Genomic DNA, 26186 nt, shown 5'->3' with positions numbered 1-26186 from the left:
TAACAACCCTTTCTGTGAAGAAGTTTCTCCTGATATCCAACCTAAACTTACTGTGGCGCAACTTGAGGCCATTTCCCCTCATCCTGTCACCAGCGAGAAGAGACCAACCCTGCTCTCACTGTAAACACCTTTCAGTTATTAGAAGAGAGCAATAAGGTCTCCCCTCAGCCTCCTTTTCCCCAGATAGAACATCCCCTATTCCTTCAGTCTCTCTTCATAGGGCATGTTCTCCAAGCCCTTCACAAGCCTTGTTGCCCTTCTTTGGACCTGCTCCAGCACCTCAATGTCCTTTCTGTACTGAGGTGCCCAAAACTGAACACAGTACTTGAGGTGAGGCCTCACCAATGTCGAGTGCAGGGGCAGGATGACTTCCCTAGTCCTGTTCACCACACCATGCCATTGGCCTTCCTGGCCACCTGGGCACAGTGGTGGCTCATATTCAGCTGACTGTCCAGTAGTACACATCATGTTCTTAACAAGAGGTACTGTGTCAAATATTGAAGTACTACCACACCTTCTAAACAGAGAGGGTACTAGTGTTTCAAGATGTTGCTGAGTGAGAAAAGAAATTGCTTGGTGAACTCCTCCTCCATGTTAATAAGAGCTTGGTTGGGGGATGGAAGGAAAGGAAATGGTCAGTATGTGATGTAGTCATTGAATCAAGGTAAGTCCCTTCCTCCCCTGGGTTGTTTGAATACACAGTTCCAGACCAGTTTCTGCGGTAATCCATTGAGACTCACTGGCTGCACTTAATGCACAACAGATTTAATCCAGCTGTTACAGAAGCATTTCATAGCATTTCACTCAGAATGAGCCAGAGCTAAGTCAGACCACAGCAGATACTGGAGCATTGGGCTATTCTTGCTGATAGTGTTCTCATGCTTGTACCTAGATGCATCAATGCTACCTGCATGAACGTTTGTTAGAATTGCAGTGCTTTTTTGGTATCAATATAATGGCTACCACATATTAAAATGCGTGAGTTTTAATGTGTAAATGCACTCTAATATTTTGCTGAGGTTTTCTTTCTTCCACTACTAATGTCTTGATTCATGTTGGTGCTCATTAGCCCAGTGTAGCTGACAAATGCGTATGCCCTGTATCTTATTGTCATGAGTGAAGAACAGATTATTTTTTAAAAAGCTTTGGAAATACTGTAGGACAAGAAAGAAGTTCCTTTCAGTCCTTTCATTCAAATTTAAAATAATCAAATAAAATGACATTAGGAAGAAAACAAAAGGTTTATTTATCAGAATGTGGAACCATTCTTAATCTACTTCACTATTCACAAATTCTGAAGAGATAAATTTGAGAAACCTGCAGATGTTGGTACGTAGTCACTTTCAGTAGTGAAAATCCTAAACATATCACAGTGGTTTCTTGCGTGTTTCATCTTCAGCCTTGGAAAGTGCTGCAGTTATTGGTGTTCTGCTTTGAGTTTATCTATCTTAATATTTCATTTCCTATTGAGAGCGTTCTTTTAAAGTGTACCTTCCGATGGACTTCACTTTCTACACTTTGATTCTCATTGGGTGATATTATCTCAGGCACAAACTGAATTCATTTGTGATGAAAATGTGTCAGAATGTGTACTTTAGGAATTCACCTCTAACTAAGAATAGGCAGTCAGTCATAGGATGCAGATGGAGCTGCTCAAAATTAAAACACCTCATGTATTTGTAGTTGGAACAGCACATGTCCAGTCTTGCTGAGCCATACATCTTGCTAGAGATGGCATAGTCTGGGTCTTTTTACTTTGTTCTTGAGTCATTCTAAGATTTGAAAAGTAGATTGTTGATACAGTTATAGGCTTTTGGATTTGGTGTCTAAATTTAGAAAAAGGGTTCTCATATTAAACAAAACTTTTTCAGAAAAAATGTTTGCAGATTATTATTATAAAGACATTTCTTACCATTTTAATATTGAAACCTTTAAAATTTTCATTAGGTTTACTATGAATGAACGGAGTTCAAGTTATACTGTTCAACCTGGACCTTTTGATTGGCTTGCTTCTGTAATTAAATCTTGATGAAAAGTTCAGGGGTTTGATAGCAGATATACTCTAGCAAACATTCAAGCACATGCACATTCATGTAGATAGGCAAACTATATAAAACACTTGAAAATTAAAATATGTCAGCAGTTATTATGATTATATATGGAATGTGTGAATAAACAAAACAGATATTAAAAATTGTTTTTCATAATTCAGGTGGTAAATTAATCTGGATTTAATTAATAAATATTTATAAATAATGTTGATACTGCTGTTTTTTGTAGGTTCCATCACCTCAAGCAGCCCTACTGCCCAACCTGCTGAAGTACTGTTACAGGCTACTCCTCCACATAGAAGAGCTCGATCTGCTGCGTGGTCATACATATTTTTACCTGAGGAGGCTTGGTGTGATCTCACAATTCATCTTCCTGCAGCAGTGCTGCTCAAAGAGATACACATCCAGCCTCATCTGGCCTCCCTTGCAAGTAAGTACATTTGCTGACACCACTGATTTGAAAGTTAATGAGTAAGGTTTAGCAGTGTCAGAAACAACATCAGAAGAACGAAAGCAGATACACTGTATGAAGAATGCCAATAAATGAGTTAAAAAGCTTCCTAGTTCAGCTTCTCTTAATAGTTGAAGGCTCTGATTCTGATTGATTTCATGTATCATAGTGCATGTCTCGTGGCATTAACATCAGTATGCCAGAAAACTTCTCAAACTTCTCAAAATTTAAGAGAATGTGATGTTGGTCACAAGCCTTCAGGCAAAATGGAGTTGTATAGGAGTTGCAATGAAGCATGAGAGAGAAATTTTCTTATTTTCCTTAGCTCTTATTGCCACAGCCCAAAAAAGAAAAAAAAGTGATATTTATACTGACAGGACTTTTCTTCATCTCACGTCCTTGGAATAAGCTGCATAACCCATGTATCCGAATGCTGATGCGTTTCACCGTGTGTTATCACACAGGACACATACTATAGCTGTGGTTTTGCAGTAGTGTTTGCTTAAGTTCATTTTCATCATCTTTATCCTTAAAATGAATACATGTTTAATGCTTAAAATTCAAACCAGTACAGGCTTTTAAATGGTATTAAACCTTCTTACCTTGCTCCGTAGCTTGCCCTTCGTCAGTATCTGTTGAAATAAGTGCAGATGGTGTCAATATGTTACCTTTGTCAACTCCTGTTATCACAAGCGGTCTCACATACATAAAAATACAGCTTGTAAAAGCTGAAGTTGCATCAGCTGTCTGTCTTCGTCTCCATCGTCCACGGGATGCCAGTACGTTAGGCCTCTCTCAAATCAAACTGTTGGGCCTCACAGCTTTTGGAAACACCTCATCTGCAACAGTCAATAATCCATTCCTTCCTTCTGAGGATCAGGTCTCTAAAACAAGGTAAGCTTCTAGTATCAGTTGACAGAGACTAGAGCATGGTTCGTAGCGTTCTTTTTCTGTATGTGTAAAATGAAAACGTTTCATCTTTGTAGTGGTGAACAAAAACAAAGGATGTGAAAGCATTAAAACTTACATTTGGTGTTCGTAATTATAGACAGTTGTCCAAAAAATATTTAAGTAGCAGCATATTTCTTACCTCTTCTAAAGTCAGGAAACTTACATAAGTGTTGAAGCAGAAATAGAACAACAGAATGCTTTGTGGAAGTTGTATCCAATATTTCTATTTACAAACAATTGAGAAATAGGAACTGAATGTTGTGATTCTGGCATATAAGCAAGAACTCTTTTCAAAAGCTTTGATTGGCTTACGTGTGATTTTGAATTTCATACTTACTTTTAAAATAAAAGCAGACATTTAAGGACAACCTCAATATTTTTCAACCTGAATTTAATCATTTACAGGTAAATATTTTAGGTTATTGATTTGATTGAAATTTAACTTACTTAATGATTAAAATTCATGACTTTGGAATGTTTCAGCTTTGAATCTTGTTGTTTTTAAGTTTGAAAAGGAGATATGAGGAAAATTTTTAAGTATTTTATGCCTTTGAGAAAAAAACAAAACTTGAAAGTATGGGAATTCTGAGAACCATGCATGCTGTCTGGCGTATATTTTATAGAAGCTGTGTAACTGAAACTGATCCATGATCTTGAATAGCAGCAAAACCGATTTTCATAGACAAATTATTCTTCTTTTATATTTGTACTTCAGAAAAAGTTAGCTACAAGTTAAACAAAAACAATTACTACTAAAGAGAGTGTGAGTGCACGTTCTGAACATCTTGAAATGTTTTACTGTAGTTTTCAGCTTATTTTGATAAGTATCTCAAAAGACTCATGGCAGTAATTTGATAGATACGTTAAATAAACTTCAGTATAATTTTGGTTTAGACATAGCTGAGAATTTATTATTTTCATGATAAATATTTTGGAATATTTTTTTCCTAAAATAAAAATGCAAACTTTGTGTAAGATATATCTTACAAGCTTCCCATAGTTTGACTGCCTCCCCATCTCAAAAAGTGGGCAAAATTAAGCATGAAAACTTGTTAATGAAATGGTGTTATTTATTTCATGTACAATTTAGATTGCATTAGGATTACTTGTTATTATTAAAAGGAATAGTGAGCAATATTGTTCAAAAGAGAACTTGGGGAAGAAATGCAATGAGAAACAAATTTAATTTCTGTAGTTTTCCTGTGGTTTTTATGTCAGGTGGGACTCTGTGCTCACTGATTTTCATTGTAGGTTGTGAATGATCCTAAAAAGGTGCACAGCTAGCCCTGCCTTTGCAAACTATTAATCCTCTCAAAAGCTCTTATTTTTAGGAGAAATGTATAATAAGTAGTTGCCAACTATTACTGCAGGATCTTGACCTTGTGTGTCAATCCATTTGTGTCCAAGTGAGGAGATGTGCTATTTCATCTTTCATATTTATATGACTTTTGCCATTACATATGCATTTATTGCAGGCTGTAAGGAGTTCTTCAGAGCTAGAAAAAAGTGTGGTTTGTCCCTGTACATGATAATATAATGCTAAAAAAAAAAAACCAAAACCATAAAAATACTACCATTACCCATGAATCCTGCCTTTCTTAGGAACTCAAAGTAGTAATTGCAACAGTAACACTAATGTATGTTACATTGTACTCTTAGATGGAGTTATTTCAATTTACTTTTCTCAGATTGCCTGATGGTGTCACAGAAGTTTTCTGCAATACTTGTCATAGAATCTAATACAAGATGAAAAATAGAATGAGGAAATGACACGTTTTGCTCATTTTCCTCTTTTCCTTTTTTTCAGTATTGGATGGTTAAGATTATTGCACCACTGCCTCACTCATATAAGTGATTTAGAAGGAATGATGGCTAGTGCTGCAGCACCCACTGCTAATCTGTTGCAGACATGTGCTGCATTACTCATGTCACCATACTGTGGTATGCATTCTCCAAATATTGAGGCTGTGCTTGTAAAAATTGGGCTGCAGTCCACCAGAATAGGCCTCAAATTGATTGACATTCTTCTCAGAAACTGCTCAGCATCAGGAAGCGACCCTGCAGGTGAGTGCACTGTCTTTCTTTTCAATTGTTGCTTTAAAAGTTACTTGTATTACAAATTTAGTATTTGCATGTTACTTTCAGAGTTTGAATTCTGCTTGCCAATACTTGCTGTTTTTTCATGGCAGCATTGTTTATCTTGCCATTATGTTTTTGGGCATGGCAGAGCTTTGTGTTTGAGTAGCTCTAAAATAGTAAAATAGTGCAACCAGCACTGTTTTGATTTGTGCAGAATATACAATAAGGGAAATGTTGTGAAGTCACAAAAGTAGGCTGTGCAGTATATCCTAAGTGCAGCTGTGTGTATACCTGTACGCAGTGTGGATGTTTCAACATAAAGAATACCTCAGAGTAGTTCTAAGGATAGTAAGTATGGTAATGTTTGATCTGTAATAAGCTGTAGGATAGAGTAAAATTTGAATAGCACTAAATGAGGCAATTATTCAGCAACTGATCTGTCCCATAGCAGCAGCTCTTCAGTCAATGTACTGTGGGGTTTTTGCATGTTTACGATTCTATATCACTTTGCTTTGCTGTTTAGTGGCTTTCCAGTAAAAGAGATCTAACTGTTATTTGTGCTGTTTTGAAGTTGCTGATTCTAACAGAAAACATCTTTACAAAATGCCTTCTGTGATACTTCACCATGAGTTAATGTGACAGAGTAGCACATTATCCTTTATTGGAATGCTGTTAAATAGGAGAGTAGTTTACTAAAGGACAGGAGATGGGGAATATAGAATGGAGAAAATGAGTTGGAAATAATCCAAGGAATTCCTGGGCTAGGGTCATGTTGGGGAAAATTGGAATTAAATGAGCTTCCACATAGAACCAAACATTTGCTTCTCAGATGCGTGAGGCTTGACAGCTCTATTGTAATTAGTCATGTTCTTGATTCTGTGACTGGATTCTATGCCTTTTGGGATACGTTGAGGAAAATCCTACTAGTTAAATCTGCAAGTCTTCTGTCTGATGAATGTTGCAATTAATTTTTTTCTTCTATAGTAAGGCAGGACATTATATTGAACATATTAAGTGTGGAATATCATGATAGTGATGTCTTAGCCTGCATATGTTAATGGCAAAGCTCAGTTCAGTGTTAACATTGCAATCCTTTAACAGTTTTGTGAGTACTTTTAAAAAATATGTATGTAAGTACTTCTGTTGTTTTCCCCTCTCCCACTTCCTCCCAAACCCCCCATTTCTTGTCTTTTTTTTTTTTTTTTTTTTTTTTTTTGAATGCGGCAAGATCTGAATAGCCCTTTACTGTTTGGAAGATTAAATGGTCTCTCTTCTGACTCCACAATAGACATTCTTTATCAGCTGGGAACAACTCAAGATCCTGGAACAAAAGATAGGTAATGTTATTTGGATTATCCTGTGAGAGTGCGTATAGTTCGCTAAATAGTGACACGAAAGCAGAGCCTTTTAAAATCTGATTTTTAATACAGACTGGAAGCACCTAAATCTAAAGAAGCCTTTCAGCTGTCCGTTCCAGCTCTTTCCATACTTTACAGAGAAGGCTTCCCCTCTCTTATTTGGTCTTAGGAAAGTGAGAAAACTCTTAGTGTTCACCTGAATTTTCTCTCAAATACTTAGAACTTAGTTACCTTCTATGTTTTCCTTTTCTGTAGTAAGAAAACTTACATTTGACTGTCAAAGATGATATGTGTTTTTAATTTCTTTTGCGCTGTTAGTGATTTAAGTCTTGAAAACTGAGTTTGAGCTCATTCTTGATCTCTGCTTCAAAGAAAGTGATAAATGCCTAAATCAACCTACTCGGAGAGAGCAAGTTAACTTGTTTTTGAATGTTTCTTTGACCCTTTGTAATGTACTACATCATCTTGCCTTCCAGGATTCAAGCACTGTTAAAATGGGTCAGTGATTCTGCGAGAGTTGCAGCTATGAAAAAAAGTGGCCGGGTCAGCTACATTTGTCCAAATAGCTCAACAAGAGAGTATGGTCTTTTGATGCCATCTCCTTCCCACTTGCATTGTGTAGCAGCGATTCTGTGGCATAGCTATGAACTGCTTGTTGAATATGATTTACCAGCATTGCTGGACAGAGAGCTCTTCGAGTAAGTAAAGCAAACAAAGTATTGTACTACATACTTTTCTAACTAAATTATTTTGTTCTGAAATAATACGGCTTGAAGTGGAATAAATAGTGGAAATGGACATCCCTGATGCTAGTTGAAAGAGTGAATACTAAAAAAGATATCTAAACAGGTGGCTTTTAGATCTAAACATGTATATAAACAGGCACATATTAAGAATTATAACATTTGAGAAGAAAGAGAGATAATAAAATAGATTTCTTTAACTGAATAATCCAATTGGATTTGCACCAATATGGAAGTGGGATTAACAATTGAATTCCTGTCTGTTGGATAGGATGAAATGAAGAAATGCTAATAAAACTGTTGTACCTAGTTTTAGTATGCATGTTGCAGTATAGTCCTGTTCCTTTACTTCCTGCCAAGTAAAACTATAATTCATATCAGCCAACATCTGGAGCAAATTATATTATATATTTTTAAATGAGTAGAGAAGGATTTTTGTTAAACATAGGAAAAATAATTCTTCTAAGAAAAATAACATCTCCACTGTTTTCATCTTCTTTGATATTTCAACTTTTGAAATAATTTCGTTGATTCTAACTATAACTCTTAAGTTGTTCTTCATGTGACACGTCACTTTTCCTCTGGACGTATTTTCCAGTCATTCCCATGTTTGATTTCACTACTTCTGTTTTTACCAGTAGATACTAATTTATTCCTTAGTTATTTTTAATATCTTATTGGAAAAGAGTTTTATTTTTCTACAGACAATAAACTTATCTAGAAAATCCTGGTGGAAGGATTATGTTGAATTTATAGTTGGTGAAGAGTTTGTGTGCTGTTATATATTGATTTTAAAAAACACTTGCCACTCAAAGTTTGGGAACTTTTCAGAAGTCATAGTTAGTGTTCTGTCTAGGAGCAGTTTTTAATCAGCCAGCATTGAAACTAACATTTGTTAGATCTACATTCTTTTTTGGAGTCTTCAATTCTCTTCAACTAAATATAAAGTAATACCTCCATCCAGAGGAGGGAAAAACAATTCTAATCTTCTAAATAGAAATGTGATATGGGATGATACATTCAAATTATTAAAATACTAACATCACAGTGCCACAAAGTGTGCATTAATGTGTATGTTTAGAGTTCAAGATTATGTATCTTGTGTACGGTATCTTGTATATGATATGATAAGTCATAGTAACTCAAATGCAATTCAGAAAACTGCTTTTTAAAATATTTCTTCGTACCTGCTTGCTACAAGTAGGTGAAGTATAATATTTTCACTAATTTATAAATACCAGTTTGCAAGTATAAGCTAAATAATTGGAGCAAAATTAGCTTTTGCATTCAGGTGCTTTTGATGTGATATTATTTGAATAGAAGTGAGCTTAAAGGTATTTGTTTTTAGCCTGTGTCCTAAGGATAGTAAGAATAGTGTCATTCAACCAGTGAGATTCTTCCTGCTTTCATTTTCTGTGTAACATCTTCAGTTAGAATTCTAATAAAAGAAATGTTTAAAAAAAGGTGGGTGGGGGGAGGAGAGAAAAGCAAAGGACTAAATAAGAGTACTTTGTGGAAAATGTGTGCCATTCTAGTAGCTGCATCTTGAGGAGTACTAAGCACAGAGACGTTGCAGTTATCTCAAAAATGTGTAAATTGACAGCTGTCCAAAGACAGAAATCCTGTCTTTGATGGCAACATCCCAGCAAGAGTGACCTCTAAGCTATTTTTAATACAGTGTGATGAAATGAATTCAGATACAGGGATGAGGCATGCATTTTGTGTAATGAATGTCCTGCTAATACAGTGATCCAAAAGCGGCTGTCAAACTCAGCTCAGTTTTACAATAGTTTCTAGAATAGTTAATAGTTAATATAAAGATGATGTATAAAATGATAAATAGAATATGAGTGGCAAGCTATCTATGTTTTGATATTATTTTTGTCTTCTACAGATCACTGTTTAACTGGTCCATGTCTCTTCCCTGCAACATGGTTTTGAAGAAAGCAGTTGATAGCTTGCTTTGCTCAATGTGCCACATCCACCCAAATTACTTTTCCTTACTTATGGGATGGATGGGTATCACTCCTCCTCCAATGCAGTGTCAACACAGACTGTCCATGACTGATGACAGCAAAAAGCAGGACCTCACTTCGTCTTTAACAGATGACTCTAAAAACGCACAAGCGCCCCTTGCACTAACAGAGTCTCACCTGGCTACTCTTGCTGCCTCATCTCAGTCTCCTGAAGCTATCAAGCAGTTATTGGACTCAGGTTTGCCTTCACTGCTTGTAAGAAGTCTTGCTAGTTTTTGCTTTAACCATACTTCTAGCTCGGACTGCAATGCACAATCAACAGATATCACCCAGGATAGACTCAGGAGGCACCATGTCCCACAGCACTTTAATAAAATGCCTATCACAGCAGACCTGGTTGCTCCTGTTCTCAGGTTTTTGACGGAAGTTGGCAACAGCCATATAATGAAGGACTGGTTGGGTGGTTCTGAAGTCAATCCGCTGTGGACAGCACTTTTATTTCTGTTGTGCCATTCTGGTGCTACTTCTGGAGGACACAATGTGACTGCACAACAGACAAGTGCAAGATCCAGCTTGCTTTCTTCAACTGTAACAGCAGGGTTGACCACTCAGCAGCGGACAGCAATTGAAAATGCGACAGTTGCTTTCTTCTTACAGTGCATTTCTTGCCATCCTAATAACCAGAGGCTTATGGCACAGGTGAGACAGAAAATAAATGAGATTGTCATTTCTTTGTTAATGTGTCAAAATTTGCGTAGTTTCTAATTCTGAAACTTCTTTTTTTCCTTCTTTCTTTAAGGTATTTGTTTTGTAAGTTGTCATCAACTGGGAGAGTTTTGTGTTGAAACTGTTAGCGTGTTGGTCAGACTTAGAAAACTATAAGAATATTTGGACATGGCCGTTCAGTGCTGTGTATGGATTTGTATTCCACTTGGCTGTATCAAGATGTATGGCCTGAACAAGACACTTCAGACCTTAATCCACAATACTGTATTTAAGTACATAGGTTTAAACTCTTTTGAAGTGGGATTTGAAAATGAAGCTCCATTCACGTATTTTAAATTAGGAAATTGAAGAAAAATTGCTGTTTGTTTACACAGACGTGTATGGTATCCAGGAATATGTGGAATATTACAGAACAGTTCACTATTCTAATGCAAATTCAGCTAATTTCCTCACAGTTGTTAACCTTTCAGACCTAGCTGAATGAAAGTACAGTTAAAATGATTTTTTTCTTTCACTATTAAGAATGTCCGTGCCCCAGGAACAGTTAACTTGAGTAAAAAATAAGTCAGCACATTTCTCTGACGCTTTGCTATAGAATAGGAAGATCTTGCTTTAGGAATTCAAAAGTTATTTTTCTGAATGCTGCTTCTTCAGCTTTTATTTTTCTTAGTACTCTACATGTTTACAATTACTTTGCTGTATTCAGTATTTTATGCATTTTTAAATTTTTTTCTGTTGATAGTTTCTTCAGTGGTGCTCATTTCTGATCTGATTTGAATGATAGCTGAAGGTAGATCTTAGGCATTGCTTATTATGGCTATATAGAGCTGTATTTTGGAGACCTAAATATAGAAATGTTTAAAATATGATGTAATTTTGTATTCCCAGGTTCTCTGTGAATTGTTCCAGTCTTCTCCTCAACGTGGGAACCTCCCGACCTCTGGAAACATTTCAGGATTTATTCGGAGGCTTTTTTTGCAGCTAATGCTCGAGGATGAGAAAGTGACTTTGTTTCTTCAGTCCCCATGTCCAGTAAGAGTTTTTGCTATCTACTTGGGCAACATGGCTCAAATTTAACCCCCCCACCAAAATCAATGTATATTCAACTTTGAAAGGTCAGGCAGCAGCTTTTCCTTCTGTATGTATCTGGAAAGTAATGTTTAGGTGAATTGTAATTCAGCATTTTAAAAGAAATTTCAAGGCATTGTTTTGAGAGAAAGCCATCTTGCTGAAAACATTTATGTTCTGACAGAATAGAAAACTGAAATTTATCTTATGCTTCCATAAGACCTTTTAATAGTATTCTTAAATATTAGCAACAAACATAGATGTAACTTCTAGTCCTTGCATCAGTTCTTCACTTTAAATTTTGTTGAGGAACTGTCTGAATTTTGATGCTCCAAAACTGGCAGAGATCCTTCAACGTTAGCCGTAACATCACTAAAAAATTTTTGAACTGATCTGTAAAGCAACTTTATGCATTTACACTTCTTCACCAGAACAGAGTTACAATTGGTGACTGAACTGCTGTGCTTTTATATATGACAGGGAAGCTAGATAGTGTTAAATGGAAAAGGGAGAGCACATAAGTTTTAGTACAAAGATGTTTAAATGTTTTGTTTCAACCTGGCTGGGATCAATTCTTAATATGGCTTTTGGTATCATCAAGGTAGTATCAGTTTTCTAATAAGATGGTTTACATAGAACAGATTTTTGCAGAGTTACTGAATAAGTTGAGACTGAAACAAGTTCTTAAAAACAAGTTGCCAGGTAATTCAGTTTCATCTGAAGAAACAGTCTGGCTGTTCTTAGTGGGTAGAAGATTCCTCCTTTCACACCTGAAGAGAAGACTGAAAAGTGATCTGAATATGCAGAGTATATTTCTAATATATGTAGCAGATTAATCTTTAATGTGTTGGATCCCCACTTTATTTCTGAAGTTCTTAGGAAAACTTTATATTTAAGTCAGTTTTCCATTGTTATGAAGTATTAAATTGGTTCTATGTATAAATATTAGTAAACAGTTTTCCTGATGGTTTGGAAAAGGGAGCAATAGCTCTTTGTGCAGAAAAGTTTGTAAAGTTATTGCAAGCAAAGAACAATATAAAAGTATGAACACGGATCAGGCTAAAATATGTGATACTAAAATACTTGAAATATTTGAACTAATAAAGACTTAGTTATCCATCATAAAAAGTAAATGCACTGAGTAGAAGAACTTTATTCACAAGTCAGGACTTGAGAGAAGTAGCATCTTACCGCAATTTGACCCTCTAAAGTTGAAGGGTAAGTTTTCATTTTAAACACACATAACAGTTAAATTTTATTTTGCTAAGATATATTTATAGAAACTTAGTGTTTTAACTTATTTCTGAATCTTAGAAGCATGTTAACTTTTTATCTTTCAGCTGTACAAAGGTAGAATTAATGCTACTAGTCATGTAATTCAACATCCAATGTATGGAGCTGGGCACAAATTTCGTACTCTTCATTTACCTGTCTCAACAACTCTAGCTGAAGTTCTCGATCGTGTGTCAGGCAAGTTTACAACAGTTTGTTTTATTTTTAAGATAGTTCATATTTCCTTTTTTTTCATACCTGTATATTTGCAGTGTTCCTAGGTACTTGTTGATACAGAGGTTTAAATTACAATCTTTTGAATATACCTTGCATGTTCTATTTAAAATGCACTTTGCTGGTTGTATACTATTTTTTCCTTCCATTAAACTCCAATTAAGATACCATTACAGAGGGGAGGGTGGCAGTTTTGTTGTGTTTTTTTTTGTTGTTGTTGTTTTGTTTTTAAGTACTCATGTATTCTTAAATCTCTCAAGTCATACTGCAAATATTGATCTTCAGAATACCCTTTCACTTAAATCCCAGTAATGTCACTTTCATATCCTGAAACTTAAATGGTTATCTCAATGGTGTTGCTATGAGAAGAGCACTAATGATCCAATTTCTTTGAACACACATTTGCATACTATGCAGGCACTTCAGTTTACGTACTACATGGAGATTGGAAAGCTTAATTTGCTTGTAGAGATTAATTTTCAAATTATAAGGCATGACTTTCATTTATTTTTATGAAATGAAATATTTCGTTACACTACTTGAATTTATGTGGAGAAATGAATCTGTGGGGGGCTTTGATTAGGCCTCCATAGGCCATGATATGAGATTCAGTACATGAATGGGAGATGCCTTAACCTTAAAATGAATCTCACCTTGATATTCAATTAATACTTCAGAAAATCGACCTGCATGTTTAAGATTATGGTTAATCTTTTTCAAAATGTAGAGATTGTCCTAAAGGTATTGAGTTTGTGCCAGAACTCTCTAGGTGAAATCATCAAGTTGATTCACTTCAGGTAAAAAATAGAGCAAAATATGTTACCTTAAAAAAATCAATATCAAGCATGTAGAATTCAAAGAAAAGAAACAGAGTGATGGAAGGGGAACACCAGTAATTCCACTTTAACCTTACGATGTCGTCAATAATAGCAAATCAAAGTAAAAGAATGATCACAGTTGTTAAGATTTTGCCATACTGCGGATGTACACTGTGAAGGGCTTGCATACGTACCTGGTTGGGTATGTAATCCTTATACATATGCATTAACTTTTTTTGACTGTAGGATCAAATTTAATTTCTTAAGCAGTTCTTCGTAGAGTTCAGAAGAACTGTTGCCTTTTAATATCTAGTTAAAATCTATGCATTTACATAATTAATAACTGCATTTGGACAATAACTATGTTATCTAATGAAGTGATAGAAGTACAGTAATGGTGCTTGATAAAAACAGCATGTGCTTTGGAATGTTAATTAAAATCAGTGAAGCCTAGAAAAATGCTTGAAGTTTATTTACTACGGAATACTATGCTGTTTTGTATAGAAGTCTTTACTAACTTAGTGTGCAGACATGATCATGTGTGGAATGTCTGTCCAAGAGCTTCCAAGTTCCTTCTGCCATTTATGGTCAGAAATACTTTAATGAGAGAAACAGTTGATGCACATGAGGTGAAGACCAGTTGTTGAGCAGTGACATAACCTGTACTGATCAGCTGCCTCGGTGTATTGTGCTCAGCTTGATAGCCACTGCTAATAGGGTCTGGGGAAGGGAATGTGTTGATGTGATGTACAATAATGCACATAATGAAATGGATCAAATGCTGGCTTCCTAGCACATCATAACTTCGCTTTATGCTACAGAATTGTTTCATTTTAAATTGAGAGAATTAGAGTTCTGGAAAGGTTCATGTTGTTTTACGCTTCCCTCCTGTATCTGTTGTGATTTTTCTGATGATATTAAAAGCTTCGTGATTCCTGTGTATCTTTCCGTGAAGTTCATGGTTAGGATAGTGGAGACAACTAATATACAAGGAAAGAACTGTATGTTTAGGGTGAAAGGAGGGGAGAGATGGGGTGGATTGGTAGTGGCAAAGGAAAAACAGGCTGCTACCACTGCAACAGTAGGAAGTTTTGAAGATCCTGTTTTGAAGACTGGTCCGTGGATTAATTTCTTTTTTCTTTCTTAGCTATTCTTTGAAGGTCTTCTGTTACATTAAGATCTCACATTGATCATTTCATACTTTCTGTATATAAAATAAGAGTGTTGATCTAATATTTTTTCTCACTGCCTTAAAAAAGAAAAAAACAAGAAAGTATGGTGTAATTGCATAAATGTAAGTGCATTGCTAAATTTGCTGCTCACATCCCTTCACCAGAGGAAGAAAGTATGCAGTGTCATGGCAGATGGAATAGTCTAGAATGAGTATCAGTTGTTCTGTATTTCATCCACATTAGTTTTAATTTGCTGATCATGACCTGTCAGAAAGACTGAATGACAAATGTGGATATTATCTGAGTAATAAAAATGTGTTGTCTTAAGCATCTTCAGTAGTTTTATTAATGAAGTTTATATTGTCCACCAATAAATGGGCATTCAGCCCATGAGACCAAACTACTGATTAGTATATAAATAATACTGATGTGGATTTTAAAAGTGCTAATGAGGATATCCACACCAAGTCTGAAATACACGTCTATAAATAAATATACACACAGGTATGTACATAAATAAATGTAAATATATTTTAGGTCATGAGTAACAGTATTTTCACACTATGTATCTTCTCCAAGGAAACTGGAGAATGATTTAAAAATTTTGATACCAGTGGTTTACAAAGTGTAAAATAATCCATTGAAATGAACAATAAACAATTTTTTAAGCTGCTTGCTGATGTCTTTGATCTACACTAATGATCAAACTGAAATTATTGTACTGCAGTAAGTATTCACTAAAGCAAATGCACAAGTTTTGGATGTGTTCTTTATGCATCTCATAATTTCACCAGATCTGAAACTGCTATCTAGATGCTTAGGCTTAAATACAACAATATAAGTAAGTCTGTAGATATCCTTTAAAAATAAGTAAATACATTTCTTGTTTTCCTTAGGTTTGATTTGATTCTCACTCACTTGCTTGTCTTGTCTTTTTCTAATCTCTTTTTTTTTTTTATTGTTGCAGTTGTGTTTTAACATAAGTATACTTGACTTATCATGTAACAGATTTAGGTTGTAATAGTTTTAAATTGTTAAAGGGCAGATTCTAGGGAGGGGAGATTGCACTTGTAATACTTACATTCTTAAATATTTATAAGAATATTGTTGCCTGGGATGGAAATCTAAGCCACAGAAATAGTTCAAATATAGTCGTGTTAACAAACTAGAAACTGCCAATGAAATCAATGTGTTATATTAAAATAAAATTCTCTCCTTTTTTGATTTTTTTTTTTTCCTGTATAGATACACCCAGTATCACAGCTAAGCTAATTAATGAACAAAAAGAAGATAAAGAAAAGAAGAACTATGAAGAAAAAGAAAAAGTTAAGGCAGAAAATGGATTCCAGGACAATTACAGTGTTGTTGTTGCTTCTGGTATGTTTTTGTTCATCTTCTGAAAAATTATCTTTCAGACATTAAAGGAGTGAGGGAGGGAAATCAAATTTACAGTTATTCATTTAATTATTAATGATCTTTAGATAGGATTGTAATGCCCAGTTAACCTAACTGGCTGCTAAGCAGCAAAGATCAGATCCAGATTGAACTAGTCTCTACTATCTGCTGATAGATTCTGGTAAATTGTACCTAAAGTTGGCTGTCTGTTGTGGGTGCTGTGGCTAGTGTGTTGTAGATGCACACTCAGAGTTTAGATTATGTGCTAAGATATTAGTATTTGCCTGCTGTTATTATAGGTTGAGTATTAATTCCTCTGCCTTTTTGCATTGGCTAGTGCTTCAGAGTTTAATCACCTACTTCTACATTATGTTTTGGAAATGAAAGTATTCCTGTACTTCACATATTTAAAACTGTCAGAATAAAACCAGATTATTCCACTTGCAAAGCACAAATGAAGGGTATTGCTCCACTGCTACAGAGGCTATAGTTTGAGTAAGGTAATCTTGCAGTGGTACAACATTACAGTTCAGGTGATGGCTGTAGAGATCGTTGGTCTTTCTTTTTGGGGTTCTAGTGTGTGAGAGGTTATTGAACTTCAGACTACTCTTATCTAGGTTTCTGCCCTCATTGAGCATTCTCAATTTCATTTACACTTCGTGAGGCATGACGAAGAGGCTGATTTTCTTTGACTTCTGGCAGCAGTGTTTCTTAAGCTTTTAATTGTAAGATTTTAGATATAGCAGTAATTCTAAATTCAGCTGTTCAGTAGGGCAGCAGTTTCATGGATCTTGGTATACATTTAAAACAATACAGCTTATCGTTAATTGTAGAATCTTTTTTTTTTGAGAGAGAGAGAGATTTTTGCAATAGCTGCCACTTAGGCAGGATATGATCTAAAACACAAGACATTTAAGTGAAGGGTTAAAGCATGAACAAAGAAACTAGGAAGAAAACAACATATTAGCACTGAAAGTAGGTCATAGTGTAGTTAGCTGTGTCTCATCCCACGTGCATCTCTGGTCGTGCTGCTTCATATAATCAATTTCCTGTTCAAAAAGAAAGATTTAAGTTCTTCCTTCTAGCTTGTGTTTCTTCCATTTAAGTAAAACAGCTATAATGTAGATTTAATTTACATTTGTTTTTAACTGTCTTCTCATGGAGTCTTTTGTCTGTGTCTTGTTATATTCTTTTTTGTACATTTTTTTTTGTTTCCTCATACTCATGCAGTCACTATTTTACCTGTTCCCTATTGGTGAAATTGTTAGAGAGAGGAGATGTTATTTGGAACCTGATCTTCTTGAGAAAGACTATGTTAGTAGACTGAAATTAGCTGAGTATTGTAGCTTATCCTACTAAGAAGGTGGAGTCGTAGTATATTATAACGTTTCTGGTCAGGATAATGTTCCTTTTACAGCTGCTCTTGGCTGATTATGATGCAGTAGTTGCACATATATTCCTGTGTAGATCTGCTGACTTCTTGGCCTTCTATACAATTGGCACAACATGTTATTAATCCAGTTTCAGTATATTTTATCATTGACTGTCTCAAAATGTGGCAGTTTTGACACATAAGCTTAGTAAGCTTTCGTGTACCTATTAAACCCTTTAATTTTCACGTAGATCTTAACAAGGTTCTGACTAAAGCAGTTTTAAAAGTACATTTAAAGGTGCTTTTCATCACTTGTTCTAATGTCAGTACTGTAGCTGAAGTCACCTGGTAAGTCAGATGTTTATCTTGGACTGTGCATTGAAATATCTGTCGATGTAGAAATTTTTTACCTTACTTGATTTTAGTTTGAAAAAACAACCTTAAAAAGATTTACTATAGGTCCCTGTCATGTTATCAAGTGCAACAGGGAAAGGGGGGGCTTTTCTTCCCCTTTCAGGGAGAAGGAAAGAAAAACCATATCATTATGTCATCATATGGAATACTGATAAAACTAGGACAGTCCCCCTGATAGACAGGCTCTTTAACTGTTTAAGAGCAAAATCAAAGTAATAATTTACGGTTACAGCTTGTTTTTTACTTGGGACTTAGGAGGATGCACAACTTTGAAAAATACTGGGATTAAATTCAAATGTATTTTATATGTGAATGCTGTTCTGATATTTATTAGTTGTATTTTCCAGTATGACTTTTTTTGCAACAATTGAAAGGATTGGCTACACTGCAACTTAGCTATCTGAAATTATTAAATGCTATAATAATTTTATTATTATTATTATCTCTGTACCAGGTTTGAAATCTCAGTCAAAAAGAGCTGTTTCATCTACCCCTCCACGTCCACCATCAAGACGAGGAAGAGTGATGGCAGATAAAGTAGGTACCTCTTCCTCAGGAGCAGAATCTTCCAGCAAGACTATTAGCGTTCCAGTTTTCCATCTCTACCATAAACTTCTACCAGGTAACTTTAATAACTCTCTTTAAGCTTAAAAAAAATGACCTTTTTCGTTAGCTGTTATTTCTTTAGAAAGACAATACGATGATGACATAAGTTTTTGTTTATTTACTCACATAATGAGTAGAGCACTTTTGGGCTGAAGACTGCTTTCAAGTGGAAATGAAGCCTCATAGTATCTTCGTAACTTGACCAAGAAAGAAAAAGGAAGCAACTGATGGAATTAAGAAATGTCAGATCTCTAATCAAAGATATTTTTGCCCTTAATGCTTTCTTCAGTACATATCTGTTAAAAATTTGACTGTCCTCTAATTGTGCTATAGACCGTTCTGTATTTGTGTAATGGTCTCATTGATGACACTTCTCATGCACCTAACAGTTGTCATGCATGTACACAAGTGCAGAATCAGTGATGGAAAATAGTGGAAGACTGTCTTGCCATTGTGTAAGTGAAGCAAGAATTAGCATTCATTTCATTAGACGCCATCCTCTGTTGATGAGATGGATTGCCATAGAAAACCTTACCAGGACTTCTGTTAATTGGCCAAGTACTGTCAAAATGAAATTAGTTGGCTAAGTATATTAAATCATCTAATTCTAAAACATTTTCCTTTACGTCTAATAATTACCAGGAAAATTTGTTCTGCCTTGAGTAACTTGTAATTTCAAGGAATAACGTATTCTTCCTAAGCACGGTGGCTGAAGTCCAGATATGAGTGATCGATTTGGGCTGTAGCTGCATGTGCATTTCATTTCTACACTGTTGCTGAGAAAATTACTCCCTGCACTGCCATTCACTTTTTCTTGAGTTGTTGTGTCTTGAAATTGGTGTATTGAGGTGGGCCTGGGGTTTGTAGTGCTGAAAAGGAACTGCAGGTTTCTTTATTTTACAGATTCTTCCACTTCAGCCTTTTTATCCTCTTGTCATATTCTTTTATGCCACCACAATGTAATCAATTGGATTTGATAGTAGAGGGCAAGGCAGTACCCAATTGAAATGCACATCAAATTACAACCTTAGCCATTTGTTAAATATGTCAAGTGCTTTGGGCTTTTGACACAGAGCTGCTGTAGGGAATTCCCAAGAGAATATGCACTGGAAGTAAGGCCTTGGTTTAGAGCCACTTAGTATTTAGTATGCTTGGCTTCTGCAGCAGAAGAACAGCGCATGGACATTTATGTTACGATAACCCTCTCATAACGTTCCACTCTGACTCAATGCCATTGTTGTTTAGGCCAGCCATTACCCGCTGAAATGACTCTTGCCCAGCTTCTGACTCTCCTGTATGACCGTAAACTCCCTCAAGGATACCGATCGATAGATTTGACAGTTAAGCTTGGATCCAAAGTAATCTCAGATCCAAGCTTATCAAAAACAGACTCATTTAAACGTCTTCATACAGAAAAAGGTGAGTTTTGTGGGATTTTTTTTCCCTTTTTATAAGGCTTTATAATGCCAGCTCTCAGTAGTGTGTGTTTGGGCTAATAGCCAGGGCAGATTAAGTAATGCAGGAGCACTTACAGACACCTGTGAAAAATGTTGTTACAGTAGCCTGCGTACTTAACATGCTTCATGGAAAATGGGAATTATTATCAAGCCCATCTGAGCGTGTCTCATAACTTCAGCTTTTAAGAACATTTTTTAAAATCACCTAATATAGTCTGCTTCTTGTTAGGGATTTTTCTTATTGCTTGCTATGTTCTAGTTACAGTGAAGGGGGGAAAAAAGAGGGAAAATCTGCATCTCAGGAATCTGATTGGAAATATTTTGTTATTGTTTATTTAAGGAAGGGGTTAGAGGAATGGGACCTTGAAATTTAGCCAAGGTGATGTGATCACCAACCTGCCTGCACAGCATGGAACTACAAAGTTAATCATGCAGCTATTTTAGGACAGAGGCTTTTGTAAAAACTCGTTAGATAGATCAATCTCTTTCTAAAAAAGACAAAGCCTAAAGAAGAATCTGATTAATTTTCAGTAAAAAATGTATATTCAAACAATTGCATTATGTGTATTGTAATAATTAGCATATTAATCTGCATAAATTATCCATATTTATGACATGAGTTTGCTATAATTGCCAAAAGGTACTAATATTTTTATTTTATTTTGATATTCTTGTACTCATTCACAGAATCATAGAATTCCTCAGGTTGGAAAAGACCTTAAAGATCATCGAGTCCAACCACAACCTAACCTAACCTTCATTTCAGTTCTTGACTCAGCTTTTGCTGTAAAAGGAAACCCTACTTTTGATGTAGTTTTTTATCTGAGAAGGAGGAAAAAATGCACAGTATTGATGATGACCTATTAACTTGTTTTACCTTTCTGTTTTTGTAGAACATACAGATTTACTGGGTCCTTGTCCTGAAGATGAAGCCATCAGTCCTGGGGATGAGTGCATGGATGCAGTGTTAGATGAATCACTTCTTGAAACATGTCCCATTCAGTCTCCACTGCAAGTTTTTGCAGGGATGGGTGGATTGGCCCTAATTGCGGAGAGACTCCCTATGCTTTATCCTGATGTAATTCAGCAAGTAAGTGAAAAAATCAGTCTGGAAAAGCATGCTAATAATTTTTATTTGTTCAAGAACAGTATTTTCCTCATATTTCTGTATGGTTGAGTTTGAAATCTCTGTTTTGAAATCTCAGCCAGGAGAGGAAACAACTTTAAAATACACAAGTGCATGACTCCTCAGCAGTACAGTTGTACATGCTGTTTTCCTAGACACCTTACAGTTTGCTTGAATAGCCATGTTCTTGTAAAACAAAAGCAGGAATTCAGTATTCTTCTTGCCTTACCTCTGTTAACTCCTAAGATATTTGGGAGGGTATGGTAGCAAAGAGTTGCTGTTGTGCTATAAAGCCATACTTACATATCATTTAATTTTTCTCAGTGATCATTTTTTGTGGTTAAGTGAAATGCCATCTTCAGTGTGGACTATATAATTTTATTTTATATATTATAATTATAAATAACCTTATCTGAATCAATTTTATAATAATAGCACATGAATTTCATAGTAAATATGTTATTTATTTGTACATGTGTGCATCTCTGAGTATCATAATTACATATAGAATTTCTGTGGATAGGCTTTTTGAAAATGTCAGCAGTTGTGTTTGTGTGGAATTCTTTGGCTGCTTTTCTTGGTATGCAGGTCCTTATTATGAAATAAAATCAGAAATAGCCCCAGAATTATTTGGTTGGTTGTGTTTCTTAACATTTTTTTAACTGATATACCTAATAAAAATTGTGAATATCTGTTCCCTGTGAAATAGGTTGATCATGACTGAAGGGTGCTGCTGAGTACCTTGACTGCAAAATTATGGCAGGAGTGGATAGCCTGTCATGAGATCAGGGTGATTAGTGTGAGTCATTGGTAAATAGCAGCGCAATTCAGGAAGAACACATTCGGTACTGGCAGCACGTTACATGGAAGTATAGTTTGTCTGAAAATGTTTTAGAGAGATCGCATGAAGCCTGTAGAACATCTCAAAGTTAAGGAAATGTATTTGCATAGGTGATTATGGAATTTGGAGATACTGTGAAATAGCATGTAGTCTGCATTGATAAAAGACAGATCTGTGTAATACTGCAACAGGTAAAAGTCAGCTTATGGCGATAAGAAATTTGATCCATTTTTTCCCTTCTTTGAAGTCTTCTGGAAGTTCTGGGAAGTTATTTTCTTGAAATATGTTTTTCTTATTTGTGGTACGTTTAAATTTAAATACAGAATAAGAATTATGTGATTGTAAAAACAAAGCAAGTATAGTAATGCTAAATAGAAGATTCATGGTAAAGACTCTTGAATTCTTTAGACTCTTGCTTTTAATTTTACTCATATCTTGCTTTATTTTACTGATACTTGTCATTGTATTTAAATATTATAAAAGCTTGAAGCTTCTGTGATGTTAAATTTAGAAAGACATGAGTGACTGTACTGGGTTCATATGACCCTGTGTTTTTGGTAGTCCCTGTTCCATGCATCTGTTAATAGTAGTATATTTAATGTGAATTTTAAAGGTCTTTCATATTAAGATTTTGTGTCCTTCAGATCCTAATTGGCTGTATGGCTATCAGCTCTTTTAATTCTTGTTCTTGTTTAAGGTGAGCACTCCAGTTGTTACATCAACCACACAGGAAAAGCAGAAGGACAGTGATCAGTTTGAATGGGTTACTATTGAACAATCAGGAGAATTGGTGTACGAAGCGCCAGAAACAATTGCTGCAGAACCTCCACCGATCAAGTCAACAGTTCAGACTATGTCTCCCATACCTGCTCATTCTTTGGCTGCCTTTGGTTTATTTCTTCGTCTCCCGGGCTATGCTGAGGTGCTGCTAAAAGAACGGAAACATGCTCAGTGTCTGTTGAGATTGGTGTTGGGAGTTACAGATGATGGTGAAGGAAGTATGTGCTGCAATTACTATGTTTCTTTGTAGACCACAGCTAGATCATTTTACTTAAAATTATTTATACTGTAATATGCGTAGCAGGAAGTTAGAAATGGTTTGTGCAATTTGCTAGCACTGTCATAATCTCATCTCTGAATATGAAATTCTTCCTCATGAAGTTTCGTGACAATCATCAGTGTTCATATGCTTACATCTGGATGCTAGAGTAATTGTAAAACAACTGATTGAACTTAGAAATGACATTGTTAAAATGCCAGTGCACTTGGACAGAACTGTCTTGGGTAGTAGGATGTGCTCAACTAGTTGAGGAAATGTTGGGTATCCCTGCAGCCAAATTCAAAGTAGCATAGATAGAAGCAAAGCTAAAGCAGACGTAGGATAAACTCTTTGAGATTGCAGTAGAAGAAGAGGGGATAATTTAAAGATTATTGCAACCAATTAGCTAAGAGCGAACTCTGTTGTAATAGTGTGAGTTCATAGGAATAAAGGGACAATTCTTAGACAAATGAACAAATGAGCATACAAATTCTTTGTCGTCAGTGTCTTTCCAACCTCAAATAATGCATATAGTTCTAGTATTGATTATTTCTCAGTGTTTTTTCAAAACAAAAGATGCTAGTACTTTCAGACTTCTTTCATTATGCCTTTGCAAACAGTTCTGTTTTTCCATATGTTAACCACCTGCATTTTGTTTCAGTTCAGCAGTATAAGTCTTGCTTACTGTCCTTTCTGTTTTATATTTGAATTCTTGTATATTTAGATACAGGACAGTAGAGAGGAGTACACTGCTTAACAAACAGCTATGCAGTTTACTGGCTGATTACTCCAACCTGATTTAAATAGTAATTAACTAGAAGACTGCATACACTTAACTCTGATTTTTGTTCTCTTGAGTTGATTTCAGTCCTTCGCTTTTGCAAACAATTATAGATGCATTTTGTATAGAGAAAGAGGCCAACACAAAACTTGACCTTTTTTGATTGCTTTTCTTTCTTCTTGAGCGCATCTACTATCGCTATTGGAATACAGTTCCAGAACACCATTTTCCTGATAGATGGGAGCTGTCTTTCATTTTCAGCCTAAAATTACTCCTATCCAGTTTTGTGCCCAGTTATCATTGTACCTGCATTATTCTTTGTGGATAACTCTTCTTTCTCATGTACTTGATGACTGGAATTGTATTTCCTTTTAGCCTATGGTTTTGCTGGACTAAATAGTCAGTTTCTTCATTCTCTTAGCTAAAAGGGTGAATTCAGCTCTTTATCAAACACAGTATCAGTTTGCAGTAGTTTACACTAGTTCTCTGTATAAAGTATTAATGTTTTCCTTTCCTTTTGTAAATACATCTTTTAATACCCCTATAATCCTTCTCACAAAATATGGAGATCTGCACTTAAAAATTCAGGGTTTATATGTTAAATGTGGGTTGATTTGTCTGTGAAGGTAGATCTTGGGCACATGTTTAGATTTCTTTTTAGTTTTATCTTTTCTCCATTGTCATTTGGGTACACCTGCAGTTGTGGAAAACTGTCAGGCTAATTTTATGTAGGAAGACCCAGGTCAAATAATGTTTTGCATCCTTCTTTTTTCTTTACAAAGAGTAGCAAATAGACACAAACTGGTGCATTTGTTTAGATATGTATACATACAAATACATAGCCAGATTTGTAATGTACTTCAATAACTCTTCTGGATGATATAGCTGATAGACTCTTGAGGGAGAAAATAATATAAACGTCTTTAAAATGAGAAGAAAACTTCTGAACAAAGTTGGCTATTTAGAAATATTTTCAGTGTTTAAATATCTGTGTTTTACATATACACTGTAGACATAATGTGAAATGCATTGTTAAATACACACAAAAAAAATTGAGACAGTTCCCAAATACATCTGTTGCATTTGGAGGTCGTTCCATTATTTGTAATGTTTTTAAAAGAAGTAATATTTGCTTGTAATACAGACAGGTTAAATTTTTTAGATAGATCTACAAAATGTAAGCATGCAGCTCATGTAATTAAAATCATGCAAGTATTTCACCACATATTCAACTTGAGTCACATCACAACTTGGATTGTGCAGTGGTTTAATTCATAATTTGGTCACGAGTATAAAAAGCAAAAAACACATCTTGATACATTACAGCTGCTTGTCAGCTGAGCTGCTGTTTGTTGACCATCTGTGTGCTTTAACTCATTCTGCTTGCAAGGTTTGGAAAGAAAGAATTAGTCTGAACCAGCATCTTTCTCTTTTATTTAGAAGTATAACCTGCAGTGTAGTTAAATACAGAGAACACACATGATTATTAAAGAGTTAATTTTCCTCCCTGGGAATGGTGAATCAAATATTCTAACTTTTGATTTTAACGAAGTCCATAATGGAAATAAAGAAATATTCTTCTGAAAAAATGTTCTTAAGAGACATTTAATATTAGATAGCTTACCATAGTGGAATGCTTAGGTCCTTAGTATATTTCTGTATTGTTGTGTTGTGCAAATCGCTGCAAAGATTAACAGACAGTACTGAACTACAGAAAGAAAATGTGACTTTTATTATTTTTTTTAATCCAGGTCATATCTTGCAGTCTCCTTCAGCAAATGTGCTTCCAACCCTTCCCTTCCATGTGTTGCGCACTTTGTTCAGCACTACGCCATTGACTACTGATGATGGAGTGCTGCTTAGGCGAATGGCACTGGAAATTGGAGCTATACATCTTATCCTTGCTTGTCTGTCTGCTCTAAGCCACCATGCACCAAGAGTTCCCAATGCTAGTCCCAACCAGGCAGAGGTAAGTTTAGTAGCAGAATAATTGCAAAGTAACAGTTTTTGCTATAAAAAAGAAAATAATTCACCACTTTCATTAAAATTTAATTTCTACACAGCTGGCATTTGAATGAAGAAGAAAAATAATTATAAAATACTGAAGTAATTATACTTGCTTGTTGCATATAAGCATAGTAATCATAAAATTTAACCAACAAAGAAGGCTTATCATGAAGCATTAAGGTGTAATCAGTTTCTTTCACAGGATCATTTTTTTCAGTGTATGAGAGGCATGATAATGGAGGGTTGTTC

At 35.3% G+C, this 26186-nt stretch overlaps 1 protein-coding gene across 1 annotated transcript in view; it reads left to right on the top strand.

The window, feature by feature from the left end:
- The window catches only part of BIRC6 (baculoviral IAP repeat containing 6), a gene marked incomplete at both ends in the record, with an annotated part of 169687 nt that overhangs the window by 86343 nt on the left and 57158 nt on the right, over positions 1–26186 (top strand). Inside the window, 14 exons of the mRNA XM_079532802.1 lie at positions 2281–2481; positions 3117–3396; positions 5261–5517; positions 6761–6869; positions 7367–7588; positions 9528–10308; positions 11224–11367; positions 12744–12873; positions 16145–16276; positions 18535–18702; positions 19932–20105; positions 21037–21233; positions 22808–23108; positions 25682–25899. Of these exons, the coding sequence (XP_079388928.1) occupies positions 2281–2481; positions 3117–3396; positions 5261–5517; positions 6761–6869; positions 7367–7588; positions 9528–10308; positions 11224–11367; positions 12744–12873; positions 16145–16276; positions 18535–18702; positions 19932–20105; positions 21037–21233; positions 22808–23108; positions 25682–25899 (3314 nt within the window). The remainder of the gene's footprint in view (positions 1–2280; positions 2482–3116; positions 3397–5260; positions 5518–6760; positions 6870–7366; positions 7589–9527; positions 10309–11223; positions 11368–12743; positions 12874–16144; positions 16277–18534; positions 18703–19931; positions 20106–21036; positions 21234–22807; positions 23109–25681; positions 25900–26186) is intronic.

The sequence above is a fragment of the Tetrao urogallus genome, assembly GCF_951394365.1.
Source record: "Tetrao urogallus genome assembly, chromosome: 2".
Classification (NCBI taxonomy): domain Eukaryota; kingdom Metazoa; phylum Chordata; class Aves; order Galliformes; family Phasianidae; genus Tetrao; species Tetrao urogallus.
The sequence above is the reverse complement of the archived record's forward strand: the minus strand, read 5'-3'. Positions and strand labels throughout refer to the sequence as shown.